Raw genomic sequence first — 16,872 nt, forward strand, 5'->3', positions numbered from 1 at the left:
CTGCCCATAACTCCGGATCGTCCCATGTGGCTGTCGATCGTAATTAGATAACGCACCACTAATGTCGCCATGTAACTGTTATTCTATTCCAATACGACTAATGCAATTTCATGTTAGTTTAATTACTAAAGGAGGAAGGCAGTTTTATAGTCAAATGTGTACCAAGTGTTATAGTTACAGTTAAAGTTATAAATATGTGACAAAATAATGACTAGCCCGAGACGCTCAAAAAGAGGTAGTCAGTGTGTCGCTCAACATCTAGACTGGGACTCCCCATCTACCGCCACGGGCACTGTGAAACGCCGCTCCTCCTGCCCAGAGAGCTCCAAGGTCAGAAGAGATGACATCATCCTCGAGGCCCAAACGCCATCCGACTCCAGCAGCAACCCTCAGAGTTCCGACGAAAACAAGACTGACTTTCTTATCGATATCGAGGAGCGGATCTCGTCTATGATCAACGAGAACCGATCCTCCCAGAGCACGTCCGAGTCTAGCGAAATCGATATTTTTATAGAGAACATTTTTGATAATCCTGTTTTTGATCCCCTATCTTTTACTGCTCGAGAGCAACCGCATAAGGGACATAAAAAGGCAGGCAGTACAAATGAAAATGCTCAAAAACCTAGAGATAAGAAAACAACTCCTCTACATAAGCTTAGGTCTTTAGATGTTATTAAACCTAGGACGAATAAAACGGTAGATAAATCAAACGAGAAATCCAGTGTGTTACCCGTTTACAAAACTACAGTTGAGTATGCCAGCGTAAATATACAAAAGAAGAAAATTTCGAGGTTAAAAATACCATTCAGTCCAACTAGAACGATGGAGAAGCCAAAATTGAATTTATTCCAAGGAAGGAATCCTAGTGATAAGAATGATAAACCCTCGCCGTTAATAGCTACTAATGTGAGAAGAACCATATCGAACGAATACGTGAGACTCAAGTTCACAAACGACACGGTAATACGAAGGACCATCGACGGGAAATCCGTACCAAAGATAACGCCAAAGATACAGTCCATAATCCCCGAAAGTCCAGTCGACAGCGAGGATCCGTTCCTCAATTTGAGCCCCAACAAAAAGTACACGGTCACCGTCAACAACAAAGTCAGGTGTGATAAAGATAATTACGTAATTTTCGACCCAAATACCGGATTCAAGCCGGACGACCAACCGAAGAGGATATCGAAGGGGGGTGAAAAATCCAAAATTCCTCTAAAATCTCCCGTCGGTGAGAAGTCGATTCAAACTCGAAAATCTGTGAGTGTGAGTGCCAGTGACACGGACAGTGGAATTTTGTCCCCTAACTCACCTGGTGAGCCAGGGGACCAGGTGCCAACTTACTACGTGAACGCGGCGGTGTTCAGTGAAGCGGCCAAAAAGTGTGCCTCCGACTACGAGATCACCATCGTCGACCCAACGCTCGCAAAAAAGGCGACCGAACAAATTAAGGTCAGTGAGTTTGCTTAGTTACTGATTAACTGTGTAGTTTGAAAAAGGTTTACTATTAGGTAGCTATTTTAATTTTTCAGGGTTTTTAGGATACTTTAAAATAATATATACTTATTTAATAATATTATTCAAGTGCACGTAAATTGCTAATAATAGTATTGCTAGAAATTGTAAATGATTTTATTATATCTAAAAGTTAAAGTAATAAAAAAAAGTTATAAAAACACAAACCAGTTTGCAAAAATTAAAATGATCCCCTTGGGCCTCAAGCTCTAAATGAAGTTGCAGCGCCATCTATTATACACATTTAAAAATCTCGCAATGCTATTCACCGCTAGATGGCGATATAATATTCGCCGTAAGTGCTGCCCTCTTTTATATTACATACGCAACTTTTCGAGTCTCATAATAGTTTACCTATTCCCCGCTAGATGTCACTCAACAAGTTTATAGCTGAGGTGGTGATTATCCCCGGGTATACTAATTCCCCTTCATTTGTTTAACTCCGCCTGGTATATCGCTGTATAGCGGCACTTTATTCGGGAGCAATCGTGCAGTTAATTTTCAAATGGGCCCATTTAGCGCAAATAACGAGCGGTGGGCGTGCGTGCTCGCCTTTGTAATGACTGCGGTTTCATATCATGAGAGCAGTTCTCCCATCAATAATTTTTGTCTTGATAAGGGCGCTTTTAATTGAATGTACAATAAAACCATAATAAAACAGTGTAAGCCATGATTAATATTGTTCTAGTCTATGAATACGTGTTATTGGCATGTATTAGGGTGAAGCCAAACGAGCGTAATTCTGTGAGTCGTGAGTCGCAGAATTTCTGTCGCGTAAATATCCATACTAATATTATAGATGCGAAAGTGTGTCTGTATGTCTGTCCGTCTGTCTGTCTGTCTGTCTGTCTGTTACCTCTTCACGCTTAAACCGCTGAACCGATTTTGCTGAAATTTGGCATGGAGATACCTTGAGTCCCGGGAAAGGAGATAGGATAGTTTTTATCCCGGAAAAATGTACGGTTCCGGCGCGATAAACAAATTTTGGTGCAACGGAGTTGCGGGCGTCCTCTAGTCTTTTCATAAAAATCATGACTCAAAATTACGCACGTGTGAATCAAACAGGACTTTCGTATGAAACTGAATGAAGCAGAGTTTCTGCCAGTCGAAATTCTGCGACTCACAACTCACAAATTTCGCTCGTTTGGCTTCACCCTCACTGTTTCCACGTAATTTCTTTCAAACTTTAAATAGGAAAATCTAAAACATGCGTGGAAAAGTAAGAGTAATTATTGGTGAATGGGGGTTAGAAAGTGTGAAACCCCGCTCCTGGCGCTGTACCACGAAACCATAGTAAAAGGATTAGTAGTAAAAGGGGAAGTAGGATAACTCCGGCCCAATCCGCGATATAATTACCTACTGTCTTACTTACTTACTAGGGTTGTCACAACTCAAATGTCAATTTTAGGCGGCGCGGAGGCGCGGCGGGTTGGTGTGGGAGCGGCCGTCCGTTCTTCGTTCGCGCTACCGTAAGAACAGCGGCAACGTCGCGGTCTCCCGACTTTTAATAAAAAGTAGATCTTTATTGTGCATATTTTGTGCGTATTTCGGACATTTTTCGTGCATATTTGCATGCATATTTCGGCACTTTGATCGTGCATATAATCCGATATCTAAATAAAATTATAAAAATACCCTGTAAAACAACATTAAAATCTAACGCCTGTCTCTTATACTATAAACAAATCTGTTGTTATGATTCGAACTTTGCTTTATGTGTATTGTGATTTATAATTAGTCAATTACTTATTTTTAATTACGATTTAAAATAAGTAATTGACTGTAAGTAGCTAGTTAATATACGGTCTACAACACAGAGAAACCGGAAAATCACTATTACGTAAACAAAGCAATAGCGGCAAATTAGTTGACGGATCAAAAGTACATAAAACATTATCTTATTTATACTTTGTTCTAGTGGGAAAGTAGATCTACCTACCTACCTACTTCCTTTGTGTGATAAAAAACTAATACAATAAAAAAGAAGTACCTAAGTAGGTATCTGATCATCAAGTAAAAATTATTATATTATACAGGATGTAACAAAAATAAGTGATAATACTTTAGGGTGTGTACGTGTTCCTTGTAGAGAGTTCACTGTAAAAGTAACAGCGCTGAAAGACGAAAAAAAAATTTCACGTTTCTATGGGCAAGGGCCCGAACGTCATGAGTTTGCCCATACAAAAGTGAAAAAAAATTTTGGTCTTTCAGCGCTGCTATTTTCACAGTGAACTCTCTACAAGGAACACGTACACACCCTAAAGTATTATCACTTATTTTTAATACACCCTGTATATAGAATAAGTGAGTAGTACTGACCTTTCCTGTTCAACAGGTAATTTAAACAAAGACAATTCTGGAATTGTTGCATTACTATTAAAACACCCAAACACACAGCAATATCTATTAGGTACTCCTGCGATTAAGATCGGACATTTTTGATTCGTTTAGCCGTGGCGCGACGCGGCGCGAGCGTGCAGCGTAAAGTGTTAGCCCCGACTGGTTATGCCGAAATATTGTCCGAGATTTTGTTGTGTGCCGTGTGGCGACACATTGATACTATGGCGCACACATACAAGCCGCGCACGGTGCCTTTGTATGAAGATAACTTACTTCCCCTCCTTTTACTATGACGAAACCGTTTTGACACTCAATCGTAGGAAAATGCTGCTGGGGAACAAACACTCGAGCGAGTGCTCTTCAGGTTAAACGCTGCTGTACATTCCTTACATTTTACCTTAGGATCTTTAATGTCAAAGGTATAAGGTTTATTTTCATATAAATTCCGAGGTAAATAAAATACCAACGAATGGTAACTCTTGAAACTCCTCGAAATGTTGCGTTCCGCCAAGTGTCGCCGAATATTATTTGAATAACAATGTCAGCTCTTTGATAAAATAAATTTGAGATATTTTCAGGGATTGCTTTTGTTCCATCATATTAATATAATATTATAGAGGCGATCTCTATGTTGGACTGGATATTAATAAATGTGTTTCAATATTTTATTTTATTATATTTCATTAACATTTATTGTACACAAGACACCATACGATGATACTGATAAATACATATATTTGTAGATGTAGTTTTGAATTTGGTAAAATTATATTAAATATAATTTATATTCGATTTTAAAATATAATTAATATTATGTAACTTTATTGCTCTATCCAACGTAAATATGGAAAATAACGAAGGGCTTTCTCTCTCAAAATAACTTCCGAATACCGTACCTATTTGGACGTAAAAATTACATTTTTACATCCAATTCTTGTTCAATTGAAGTTGTAAATGTGACATCTCCAAATCAGTGCCGCGGGCGCCTGCAGGACGACAGACGACTGCACTCACCTCACGTACTGTGTAACCTAATTATTGCTACAGAGTTAGTAATGGCAAAGACAGGTAGTCGGTTTATTTTAGGCTTTAGGTATGAAGATGTAAAAGATCGTTCCGTAAATTAAAACCAGTCGATCGTTCAATAATTAGGTTTTTCTTAAATACGGTGTTTTGATCGAATTATATCTATTATAATATAATAATATATTACTTAAAGAGAACAAAAAAAACTTAAACAAGGACTTAAGGATCAATAGTTTACCTATCTTACTAGTAAGATTGGGTTGCACCAGAGGCGTGGTTAAAGTTAAAGTTATGGTTATAGTTAAATGTGGCGTCCTTTAGCTTTAACTTTAACCAGAAAATGTCACAGATGTCTGTTGCGTTTATTTTTTTATTGAAGCTACAGGTAACGGGATTGAGGGTATAAAAAATTGAATTATCCGTAAAAATCGACAGGAAAAATATAATACTTTAAAACATAGTAAATTTTTAGATATACGTATTTTTTTTTACGTATAAGCGGAGGTGAAATAATATTTAACTTTAACCAAAGATTTGACATTTTGCACTGTAGTTATAGTTAAAGTTACAGTTATAGTTAAAGTTAGTTGAAGCAACCCAACCTAAATGTTTTTTTGCATACCAAGTACTTATTATATAATAAGTACATGACTGCTTAAAATATTGCTAGTTCCTGAACAAACACACTGTATAGTATACAACATACTAATAAGAAATATCATACTTTAATACGAAAGTGTATCTTTGTCTGTTGCCTCTCACTCTTTACCTGTTGAAGATACTTCTCAAATCTCAATGTCTTCAATCTTCATACCTACTAAAATATCCTGGGTGTCCAGTAGCTCTACCATGTGCTTAAAGCTATAGTCCATATCCATACTAATAATATAAATGCGAAAGTGTGTCTGTATGTCTGTCTGTTACCACTTCATGCCCAAACCACTGAACCGATTTTGCTGAAATTTTGCATGGAGATACTTTGAGTCTCGGGAAAGGACATAGGATACTTTTTATCCCGGAAAAATGTACGGTTCCCGCGCGATAAACGAGTTTTGGCGCAACAGAGTTGCGGGCATCATCTAGTATTTAATATTTATCTATACTCGATAACGACTAAGTACGTAAATATTTAGTATGGCGATTTTAGTTCCGCAAGTGACCGCTAGAGGCGCTGTAAAATTTGCCATACTGAATAATTATTTACGTAGTCGGTATCGAGTGTCGATAAATACTATAGCTTTAAACTCATGGTAGAGCAACTGATATTTTTAAGATTAAATGGATCACCCGTATATCCCGGTAAAAACCTAATATAATTTTTGTTGCAAAAATAAGCTTTTATAAAAGCATTGATTCGCAACGAACTACAAAGTTGCAGGCAACAACGAACTAAATACAATATAGCCAAAATTATTTGATCAGTATTTAATATTTGGCTTCGGGAAGCAATTATTTCACCCGTACCATTTATTTTGGCGCGGATTTGACCATCTGCTACAATTATAGCTGTAATGTCATTATTTGTAGATAACAGTTAATTAACTTGTTAAACACGCGCGTTAATCATTTTGCATCTGATGGTTTTAATGTGTTGAAAATTGTGCTTTTCATTGTGATGGAATAATCTATAAATTATAATTTATTTATTGTGGTCAGCGAATGGTTTTTTTTTTAATTCTGTTGACTTTGAAAAAAAGTTAAAAGTGGTTGACGATTAGAAGTTAGCATAATATTTTCTTTATTGAAAATATTATGAAGTTACGAATAAGTGATTAACAACCTTAGTAAAATTTATCTGTACTAGAGTACAGATAAAGTTTACTGTACTTTTATTTTTTGTCTCAACTCTTGAATCTTGACTTTATATTATAATATATCTTTTTTTTTTTTTTTTATGAACCGCCACCGGTAAACTCACTCACTCGGCGAAACACAGCGCAAGCGCTGTTTCACGCCGGTTTTCTGTGAGAACGTGGTATTTCTCCGGTCGAGCCGGCCCATTCGTGCCGAAGCATGGCTCTCCCACGTTTCTATTAATTTGTACGGAATTTCTGCATATGGTGAACATAGAAATTTCTTGTGGAAATGATAAAAAATACCTAAGTATTTTTTATCATTAACGTAACTAAGCGATAAAGTACGGTAACGGTACTAAGTACCGTTACCGTACTTTATCGCTTAGTTACAGTAACTACTCGATTAAGTATCTAGAGAGTCTAGACTCTAGACTCTACTTTTAAGTTGAGGTTACTATTGTTTTGGTAAAAAGTTAAAACTAAAAAACGCTCCGAGTGTGCTAATGCGAATGCGCTTTTTATTCTACATCCATCTGTCATGTCTATCCCATTGCCAGCTCTATGTCATCATCAAGCCTCCTTCCGGCTGTTCTTGGCCAAAAGGGACCATTTCTCGATCAACTGAGGGTGCATCAATTTGTCCCTATACCGCGTCCCTCTATCCTGTCCCTTGTCCCTTCGTTCTTGTCCCTAATGCTCCCCCGCGTTTAGGAAACCATCACGATGGAGGTATACATTCATTATCATCCCACTTCGGATTATTACTCTATTTAGGCTACACTTTTGTTGTAATGTGAATAATGATGGACTCAATGTTGGCGATACTCGATATCAAAATTAATACTCCTAAATGAAGTCTACACTTGAGAAATTCTTTGAAAAAGAATAATTGCTTTTTCGCCTTAGCTAAGTATCAAGTATGACGTCGATTAAGCGATTAAAATATAACATTTAAATTGGTCATAACCTAATATTGACTAATATGAAATTCAAACTTAATTTTACGACATTTGGCATAAGCCCAATAAATTTTCTACCAAGTTTTCATTAAATTAAAGATCATTAAACGTTTCTGAGTATGGTCGCAGGCTTTTAATTTATATTTAGAACAAAAGAAACGGAAAGGTAAAAAAAATAATATAGACAGGGTTGATATCTAATATACACCGTTTGCATAGGGGCTCATGGTTTATTAAAGATATTCGTCGAAAGATTTACGTGGAAGTTAGGGGAGAGAACGGCGCCTTGTAGTAGCCAAATACGGGCATTCCTCTTGCACCTCACCATCACGATATATTGCCTGTCGTTCTAAATATATCCGAGGGTATCTCTTTGTTGGCTTTTCTTATGCGTTTTACCGTAAATAGCAAATATTTTATAGCGTTTCCTTAATAGTGATCCTTGGTGTGATGAGCTGAAATCGGATGAGGTGAAAGACAGATCCTTTAAACCTTTACCGAGAAATAATTTTGAATAGCGACACCGTAATTCCGTCGATTGTAAGTACAATAATTTTGAATGGACTGTAAACTAAGATTGGGTTGCACCAGAGGAGTTAAAGTTATAGTTATAGTTAAATATGGCATCCTTTAGCTTTAACTTTAACCTTAACTTTAACCGGAGGAATATACAGAATATGTCTGTTGCGTTTATTTTATTTTTATTGAAGCTACAGGTAACGGGATTGAGAGTATAAAAAATTGAATTATCCGTGAAAATCGACAGGAAAAATAAAACACTGTAAAACATAGTAAATTTTCAGATATATACATATTATATACGTTATATGAGCTGTACTTAAACTGTAAATGTACTTAAACCAAAGATTTGACATTTTGCACTGTAGTTATAGTTAAAGTTATATTTTACCAGTTTAGCAATCATGCTAGCAATCATTGTAATCCATCATGGCCTAACCTGAGGCTTTAACTTCAAAGACATCATGTGCGTAAAGTTTCTTAACGTCTTGTTTTCATCAAACCTAAATTATATCTGAATTCCTGAACCTAAAACACACCAATAAATCTTCATTACATTACAAACACAATTAATCGTGTCCAATTATTTAGTTTAAAAGTCCACAGCTCGGGATCGGTAAAACTTCCATATCCTGTCTTGGGCTTATTTTGGTTGTTTGGTTTAGAACACATAAATTATCTTTAGGCGGCCTGTCTGGGCTTGATAGGGTGACAATTTATGTGTAGTTCACTCGTATGTAGATTGGACGATTAAAAAAATGTTATTTTGAAAATGGAACGCGGAATAGGCATTTCTATTTTTTTTTTTCCTTTAATGCACTTGTAATGTTTTTTTTTAATATTGCAATTCAATATTAAAAAAAAACATTACTCGTGTTTTGTTTTTTAACGATTTTTTATAAATCTATCGGCATAGTTTTATGAGGCTCGTAAGTAAACAAATTTGATCATACCTTTACAAATTCCCGTAAGAGTTTTGCATGTATATTATGCCATAACCGTACACCGAAAACTATCCCGTAAAAGATACAAGGGTTTGCTTTTATGGGCACCCATAAAAATTTTGATACGTCCACACATTTAGAGGAGGTCCCAATATAGTAACTTTGATTAAAAACTAGGCTAGGCGTAGAATGTGATTTCGTATACTTTGTCTTAAGTAAGTATATATAAAAAATCTATATTTATAAAACTCAAAGGTGACTGACTGACATGGTGATCTATCAACGCACAGCCCAAACCACTGGACGGATCGGGCTGAAATTTTGCATGCAGGTAGATGTTATGACGAAGGCATCGGCTAAGAAAGGATTTTGATAAATTCCAAAGGGTTAAAATAGGGGATGAAAGTTTGTATGTAACAATACTTCTTAACGCGAGCGAAGCTGCGGGCAAAAGCTCGTTGTTAGATAAATTATTACAATATAAATTGCCTACCGGATTCGGTAAAATCCAACCAGATTTTATAGTGCCAAAGTGTGTGCGCTTTCGCAACTCTCTTTTCCTTTACAATATGGCCAAAGTAGAAGTACGTATGTCTCTCGTCAGACATTATACCAATTTAATGATTTCTGTCCTCTAGTTGATGTATCGTATAAATCACGTACCTACCACGTGGCAGGCGATAATTAGACGCTCCTATTCCCAGCGCCCTTCCGACGACTAAAAATGGCCCAATCACTCAAACTACCGCCATTTTAGGAATCAAAGGCGTCGGATGTTAGACGAAAGTACACTCGGCGACATAGACAAGACTAGACAAACCAGCGTAACCTGAACTCCCAATCCATAAGATTGAAGTCTAGAGACGAAAGATTAAGCTGGGCATCTAAGCCCGTATGTGCTGAGGGTACGCAGTACGTGAAATGATATTTTTAGTTCATTTACTTCCCTTTGAGATGATATCCTTTTTTGTTGATCCAGAGATTTATTTCAAATGTAATGTGATGAAGGAGATTTTAGTCTGATTAGATCTAGATGAAGCATTATAAATTACGAAGTAATTCTCTTTATTTTATTTTAGTTTTATTAACGTACGGCATATTTCAAATCATATTTAATTAATTCAAAACGAAATAAATCATATTTATTTTGTGATGATACTTGTCATCCTAATGGACTTTTGTCAGTGAGCGCATAGACTATTTTAGGTGAAACTGTATTTAATATGGTTTGAACTTTGAATAAGTATTACCCAAAATCCGGGAAATCCGGGTTTTACCCCGTCGCGCGTATTTGATGTCAGGTATTACGGAAAAGTACAAAAACGCTCAAATAACCTGAAACGAACAGCCCTTTGAGGCTTAGGTCTGACAAAGCGAAGGGTGGAAAGCCTTTTCAGTGTTTATCTCAAGACACACTTTATGCATTTAGAGTGCGTGTGTGCGGCACCATTTCATTATTTTATGTACACTGTGATTTGTGGTCCTACTGAATGTTTATTATGATGTAATAATAATAATATAATATCTATGGACGCTTCAAACCACTTCAGCATGGCCCCGTGCTAATTAGTACCTGAAGTACTTGTGTAACGGGTACCAAACAACGGATACATAAATTTTAATACTTTTCATACTAAGTAAACATATATTTAAGATTTTTATTGTATGATACACAAATTTAATACACATCCATGACCCAGGAACTTTGAAAAACTTTTTGTTCCGTCCGCGGGATTCGAACCCGCGATCCCCGGTTTAGCTACCAACAGCCCACCAACTGAGCCACAGAGGTCGTCGTATATGTAAAATGAATTTTACATACACGACGACCTCTGTGGCTTGTTTAATTTTTATTTTTATTTTAAGGAGATAAGATGACGTTGACTTGATTCGTTTTTTTTAATTTATTAGCTCTGAAACTTCTACATAGATTTGGTGGGAATTGATAAGGATCTCTTATGCCAACAAAATATTTTTTTTATATTTTTTATTTTATGAAAAGCAACTTCCCTCGCCCATGGACACTCGCAGCAGCAGAAGAGCTGCAGGTGCGTTGCCGGCCTTTGAAGAGGGAATAGGGTAATAGGGGAGGGTAGGGATGGGAAAGGAAGGGAATAGGGGAGGGTAGGAAAGGGAATAGGGTAGGGGATTGGGCCTCCGGTAAACTCACTCACTCGGCGAAACACAGCGCTAGCGTTGTTTTCTGGTTTTCTGTGAGAACGTGGTATTTCTCCGGTCGAGCCGGCCCATTCGTGCCGAAGCATGGCTCTCCCACGTATAAAATTTTATGAAGTTACATGATGACACAGTAAACTTTGTATCACTACACTCCTAATTCCTTCCCTGGATTTCCAGGAATATTTCAAGACTAAAATTAGCCAATTCGGTTCTCCCGTTCTCGAGTTTTAGCGAGCCTAACAAATTTAAAAATTCATTCATAGATCGCCACCGTTATAGTTACTGTAAGTTACAATCCTTCTGAAAAAACGTACATCTGTGTCCGAATAATTAAAAAGTAATTATCGAGTCTCACGGATAAAAATAACTTTTGGGGTTCCGTGTGCCATTTTGAGTAATTATACAGCGTGTTGGAGGAGACCGGGCAGATAGATGTGCTGTCGGATCTACAATGTGAGTGCGTGAATCTTCTGGCAGTTATTTAATTTGTTTATCGATGTAGGACGCTGGAAGAGGTAAAAAGTGAGGTAATAAGTGATAAATTTTCAAAAATTACCTGAAAGTTTTCTTAAAGAAATTAAGACTGAAATTGAAATTTTAAATAAAAAGTCAAAACTATTTCTGACAACCATGTTACTACTGCACAGTATATTGAATTTATCAATCGACCTCCTAAAAAGACGGAGTTCTATTTATATGCGTCTGTAATCTGTATTAATTTTTGCAGCAAACTTATATCAAACTAACTCAGCCAACGAAAAATATATTTTAATTAAAAGTGTTTGACAAATTGGTCAATTATAAAACTACTCAATACTTTTCGAATAAAGTCAGCACTCAATCGCTTTGGTTAGAAACACCATAATTCACGTTTAGGGTCCATAACCAAACTTGGACCACGTAAACTATTCACGTGCTCATCCAGTATCTACGCTACGTGTACGGCATCCCCGCGTCAGGATCGATCCGCCCCAGTCGCCCCTCGCACTCGCGCCGCCCGCACGTACCGCCCGCCGTCAGAACCGAAGTTTAGGCGGGAACGCGCTTTTTGAACGTGGAACGCGAGATTTTGAATTTAGAACGCTGGTTTTTGAATGAAAATCGCAAGATTTTGAATAAAGAAGGCGAGTTATTGAGCATACAAGTCGAGATTTTGTATAAAGAACGCGAGTTTTGCTTAGTTTTTGAACTTGGAATTTTGTATGTGTTTTGAAGTGTTTTCGACGGTGTTTTTGTAAATAGTGGTAATGTCACTGGCAGTTTACAAAATTATGAACGTTTATTCTCAAATTAGGTTTAAATTTTCATTTATAATACCACAAGAGCTTCAAAATTATCGGGTATTTCCCGATAGGTTCGTTGCAAACAAATGAAGGGGTTAAGTTTTTCAGGTTAAAAAATCACGAGCGCGAAGCGCGAGTGATTTTTCCTGAAAAACTTGACTACTTTATTTGTTTGCAGGGAACCTTGAGGGAAATGCCAGATAATTTTGAAGCTCGTGTGGTATTCGGGGGATTATTTTTCCGTCCCAAATGTCGGCCAATAGAATTAGAATTTGTTTTTTATATATAATAGCAACTACCAGAGAAAATTTTCAAAAAATTATCAGTATAATACCATGTAGGTTGTACCACGTGACGTCGAATGGTGCAATTCTATTGGTCGATATTTGGGTCAGAAAAATTATCCATGATATCTCAGTTTAATATTACTCTACATGATACATCTTTCTGCACATTTTATTTTGCTTAAAAACAAGTAAAGCTCTTTATTCGTGCAGCATAAAAATAACGGTTATTCTTTTATAGGTTAAAATTTTCTGTAACAACTGATAAGTGATAACTGTTAAGTAATGGCATATCACAGAAAGTTTTAACCTAAAAGAATAAACGTTATTTTTCATGCTGAACCATTTGCTCTACATTTTTTCCATTTTATTTTGTTCACAAACAAGTAAAACTTTTTATGAAAACTTAAACGAACGGCAAAAAATTTTTCGCAATGAAAAAAAATTAACGTTTGAAATATTCGGTATTCTGCAGTATTATTGCAAAATATAATCAAGGAATTATTTTATTTCTGTGAATTTCTGTGTAATGTCATGTTTGAGACATAATTTATCTACCACCATTTAAATAGGTCACCTAAATAATTTTGGGATCAAAACTGCCCCATTTCCTTGGATTCAAAGTACCAAACTCCATATAAAGCGGTTTAAGCGTGTAAAGGTAGCAGACAGACGCTTTTATAATATTAGTATGTATATGTATGTCCTACGGTTGACTGTACAAATTGTAGTAATAATTCATTCCAATTCCATGATAGCTCAAATTGCCATCGCTCAAGTTAATGTGAACTATTAAATAAAGCGCTATACGTCCGAAAACGTAGCTCGTAGTTCCGCATCGGGAACATGTCAAACTCGATTAGTCCTGGGGACTATTACGTATAGCGTTCGGCCTCTATCCTTTAAGCTTGTGGCCGTTTTAGGGATTATTCTCGACATATTTAGTTTTTGGCAACGCTGTAAAATAAATATCTAACGTATGTAATTATATATAATAGCTTTATTTTCATGAAAAGTTGGACTGAAGTTTTTCATTCAATTTTTTAATGAAAAGTTAGTTAAGCTCTTGCCTCTTAGTACATTTCATGTATTTCAAATGTAATGTTTAAGCTTAATTAGTCAAACTGTTAATTTAACACATCAAGCCCCATAAGCTCACCGGTGAGCGAGACAATAGATTTCCAAGAATGCACGATCGAAGGATTAATAGTGGTTTAGGTACTTATCAATTATCATATTTTATTCTCTCAAGAGTGCGACTGTAAATGATACATATATACTAAAGACGCTACAACAGGCTTTTCTTTTAAAAAAAATTTTAGCTGTCGGTTAGTTAGGTAGGTTAGAATTGGGAGTAACGAAGTTAGGCGCAATTCAGATTTTAAGTAGCATTTAAGGTCGAAAAATACTTTATTTTTCTACGTTATTTCGTACATTATTAGTTGTCGAACGTCATTAATACGTATTAGCCCCGTCTGTACAGGGTTTTAATTCCCGGAGCATGCGACGCGCCGCCCGCACCGAACGCAACGATAATTTTATTTATTAATTTTAATCTTATTATCGTCATTCGTGTTCCAATTTTAAATTGATTTCAAAATAGACGAAATATCGTCATTTTTATAAGATTTTATGCTGGTATTTTTGGTTTATTTTTATTAAAAGGGTGTTTACGTTTTCTACGTTATAAGATAACTATTATAGATATTTTGGTGGAAATTGTGTCCATAGATACAATATGTTTATAATAATATTATATTATACATATTAGATAGAGATTTGCCATATTATGGTGTAAAATTCTAAATCATAAGGATATTCACAAACTTAGTGTTAATTATATTTTTTACCAAAATTTGAAGGTATAAAATGCCACCTGAATATGTTTTACTACTACACACAAATTACTGAATTAAAGGAGCTGAGAACAAAGTCAAGCTAATAAGCTCTAGCTCATTTTACTGAAATAGTAATAGGACAGAAAGGATGTGGTGGATAATTTTAGAAATCGTATCCTTGTTTATCTTAGCAGATGTTTTATGTCCCCATAAACATTCCTAATAAAGTAGATAAATTAAGAAAACTATTATCAGGCTATTCATTAACCCCCTTAGTAGAACAAATATTAACAACCAAGTAGATGACGCCCGCAACTACTTTACGCCAAAATTTGGTTATTGCGCGGGAACCATACATTTTTACAGGATGAAAAGTAGCCTATGTCCTTTTTTGGGACTCAAAGTATCCCCGTGAAGATGTAACAGACAGACAGACAGACAAAAGTTCGCATTGATAATATTAGTATGGATGGATATTGGATACACTACAATTGTCCTTGTCTGATACGTTGGAAATGAGGCTTGAGAAACATGGACTATAAGGATAGACAAGGCGCGGTGTAGAACCCATTATACTTACGAATCTAGGGCCTGTTTCACCACTTCCTGATAAGTGACGAATAGGCTATCCACCAATTAACTTGACAAATCAGGTATGGAGAATCTGTCAAAAATGTTGTGAATAGCCTATTCGGCACTTTATCAGAAAGTGGTGAAACGGGCCCTTAATATATTAGACCGTTAGACAAAAATAGTATTTGCATAGTATTATAAAGAATAAATTTAACCAAAATAATACTTTATGACTTCTATATAACTATTATTGTATGCTTAATATTATTGTATGCTTAATAAAGAATTTGAATATAACATCGTCTGAAGAGGAACTTAAAATCTACATATTTTTGGAATTCTGATATTATTATTATGACAAACTCGGGAGTCTAGGACGCAAGGTGTGCACTTTGCCTTGACTTTTATAAACCTAGTTTCTAATTATTATTGGGAATTTATGAAATAAATAATTTGCGTAATTTAATTGTCATGATAAAATTTTATGTAAAATATTAATTTCTACTTCAAAGTTCACTATTAACTCTCTCAAGCTTTTAAGCGTTACCAAAGAATATATATATATATATATAATTAGTAGTACCAGACGTTACATAAGTTACATGAAAAAACATTAGCATGTCTAAAGAAAAACTTAACTAAGTATCATTATTTTTTACTAGATGACGCCCGCAGCTCCGTTGCACCAAAACTCGTTTATCACGTGGGAACCGTACATTTTCCGGAATAAAAAGTATCCTATGTCCTTTCTTGGGACTCAAAGTATCCCCATACAAAGTTTCAGCAAAATCGGTTCAGCGGATGGGCGTGAAGATGTAACAGACAGACAGACAGACACACTTTCGCATTTATAATATTAGTATAGTACGGATATTTTTTAAATGCTCAAGTTACTAACCAGTAATATACTCGTAATAGGCAATAGACAAAACATTCGATTGTGTTTCTACTGAAGCCTGTCTAGAATTATAATGACTTACTAAGTTTCTATTAGACACATACAAACGATTTTATTTTAATATTATAATATTATTCTGTCCGTATACACCTGTCTTCTTATCATAATTTATATCAACTGTTATAACTCTAAATATAATTATACAACAATAAAGTGTAATTAATTTATAGACGTACTTATATTGCGAAATGTTTACTATCAAATATTTTTATGTCTGAAATTTTTACTAAATAGTAAATACTTAGCTCTATTACTTTTAATTAAATAATGCGCTTTTGAATACTTAAATTAGATTTACAGTAGAATAATTAATTTTTATATATTTGGCAATTTAAAATATTATAGTGTTAGAACAAAGAAATCTGGATTTGGCACCAAGTATTATTTGACAGAAAAATCTTTATAGAAATATTTAGGACTATTTTGACATGAATTTTGGCATGAATCTAGTACCACCTAGTATATCATGTCAAAATAGCCCTAAACAAAACCGAAGTGGAGCCATTTATTTTACTGAGTTTTTTGACTCTACATGCCGTGTCTAGCATAATTATTAATTTTATATTTACGAGCACGATAAAAATATATCAGGAATAATAATGAGTATTAAATAAGTGGATAAAATTTTTCTACAAAGAAAAAAAATACAAAATATACTT

At 35.4% G+C, this 16,872-nt stretch overlaps 1 protein-coding gene across 3 annotated transcripts in view; it reads left to right on the top strand.

Moving 5' to 3' along the window:
- Nucleotides 1-207: 207 nt before the first annotated feature.
- Nucleotides 208-16,872, top strand: part of LOC121729825 (protein sickie) — a 239,802-nt gene continuing 223,137 nt past the window's right edge. For all 3 annotated transcript variants that reach the window (XM_042118456.1, XM_042118457.1, XM_042118458.1), the window contains exon 1: nucleotides 208-1,452. In XM_042118456.1, coding sequence (XP_041974390.1) covers nucleotides 208-1,452 — 1,245 coding nt within the window. The remainder of the gene's footprint in view (nucleotides 1,453-16,872) is intronic.

Source organism: Aricia agestis, chromosome 8 (genome assembly GCF_905147365.1).
Source record: "Aricia agestis chromosome 8, ilAriAges1.1, whole genome shotgun sequence".
Classification (NCBI taxonomy): domain Eukaryota; kingdom Metazoa; phylum Arthropoda; class Insecta; order Lepidoptera; family Lycaenidae; genus Aricia; species Aricia agestis.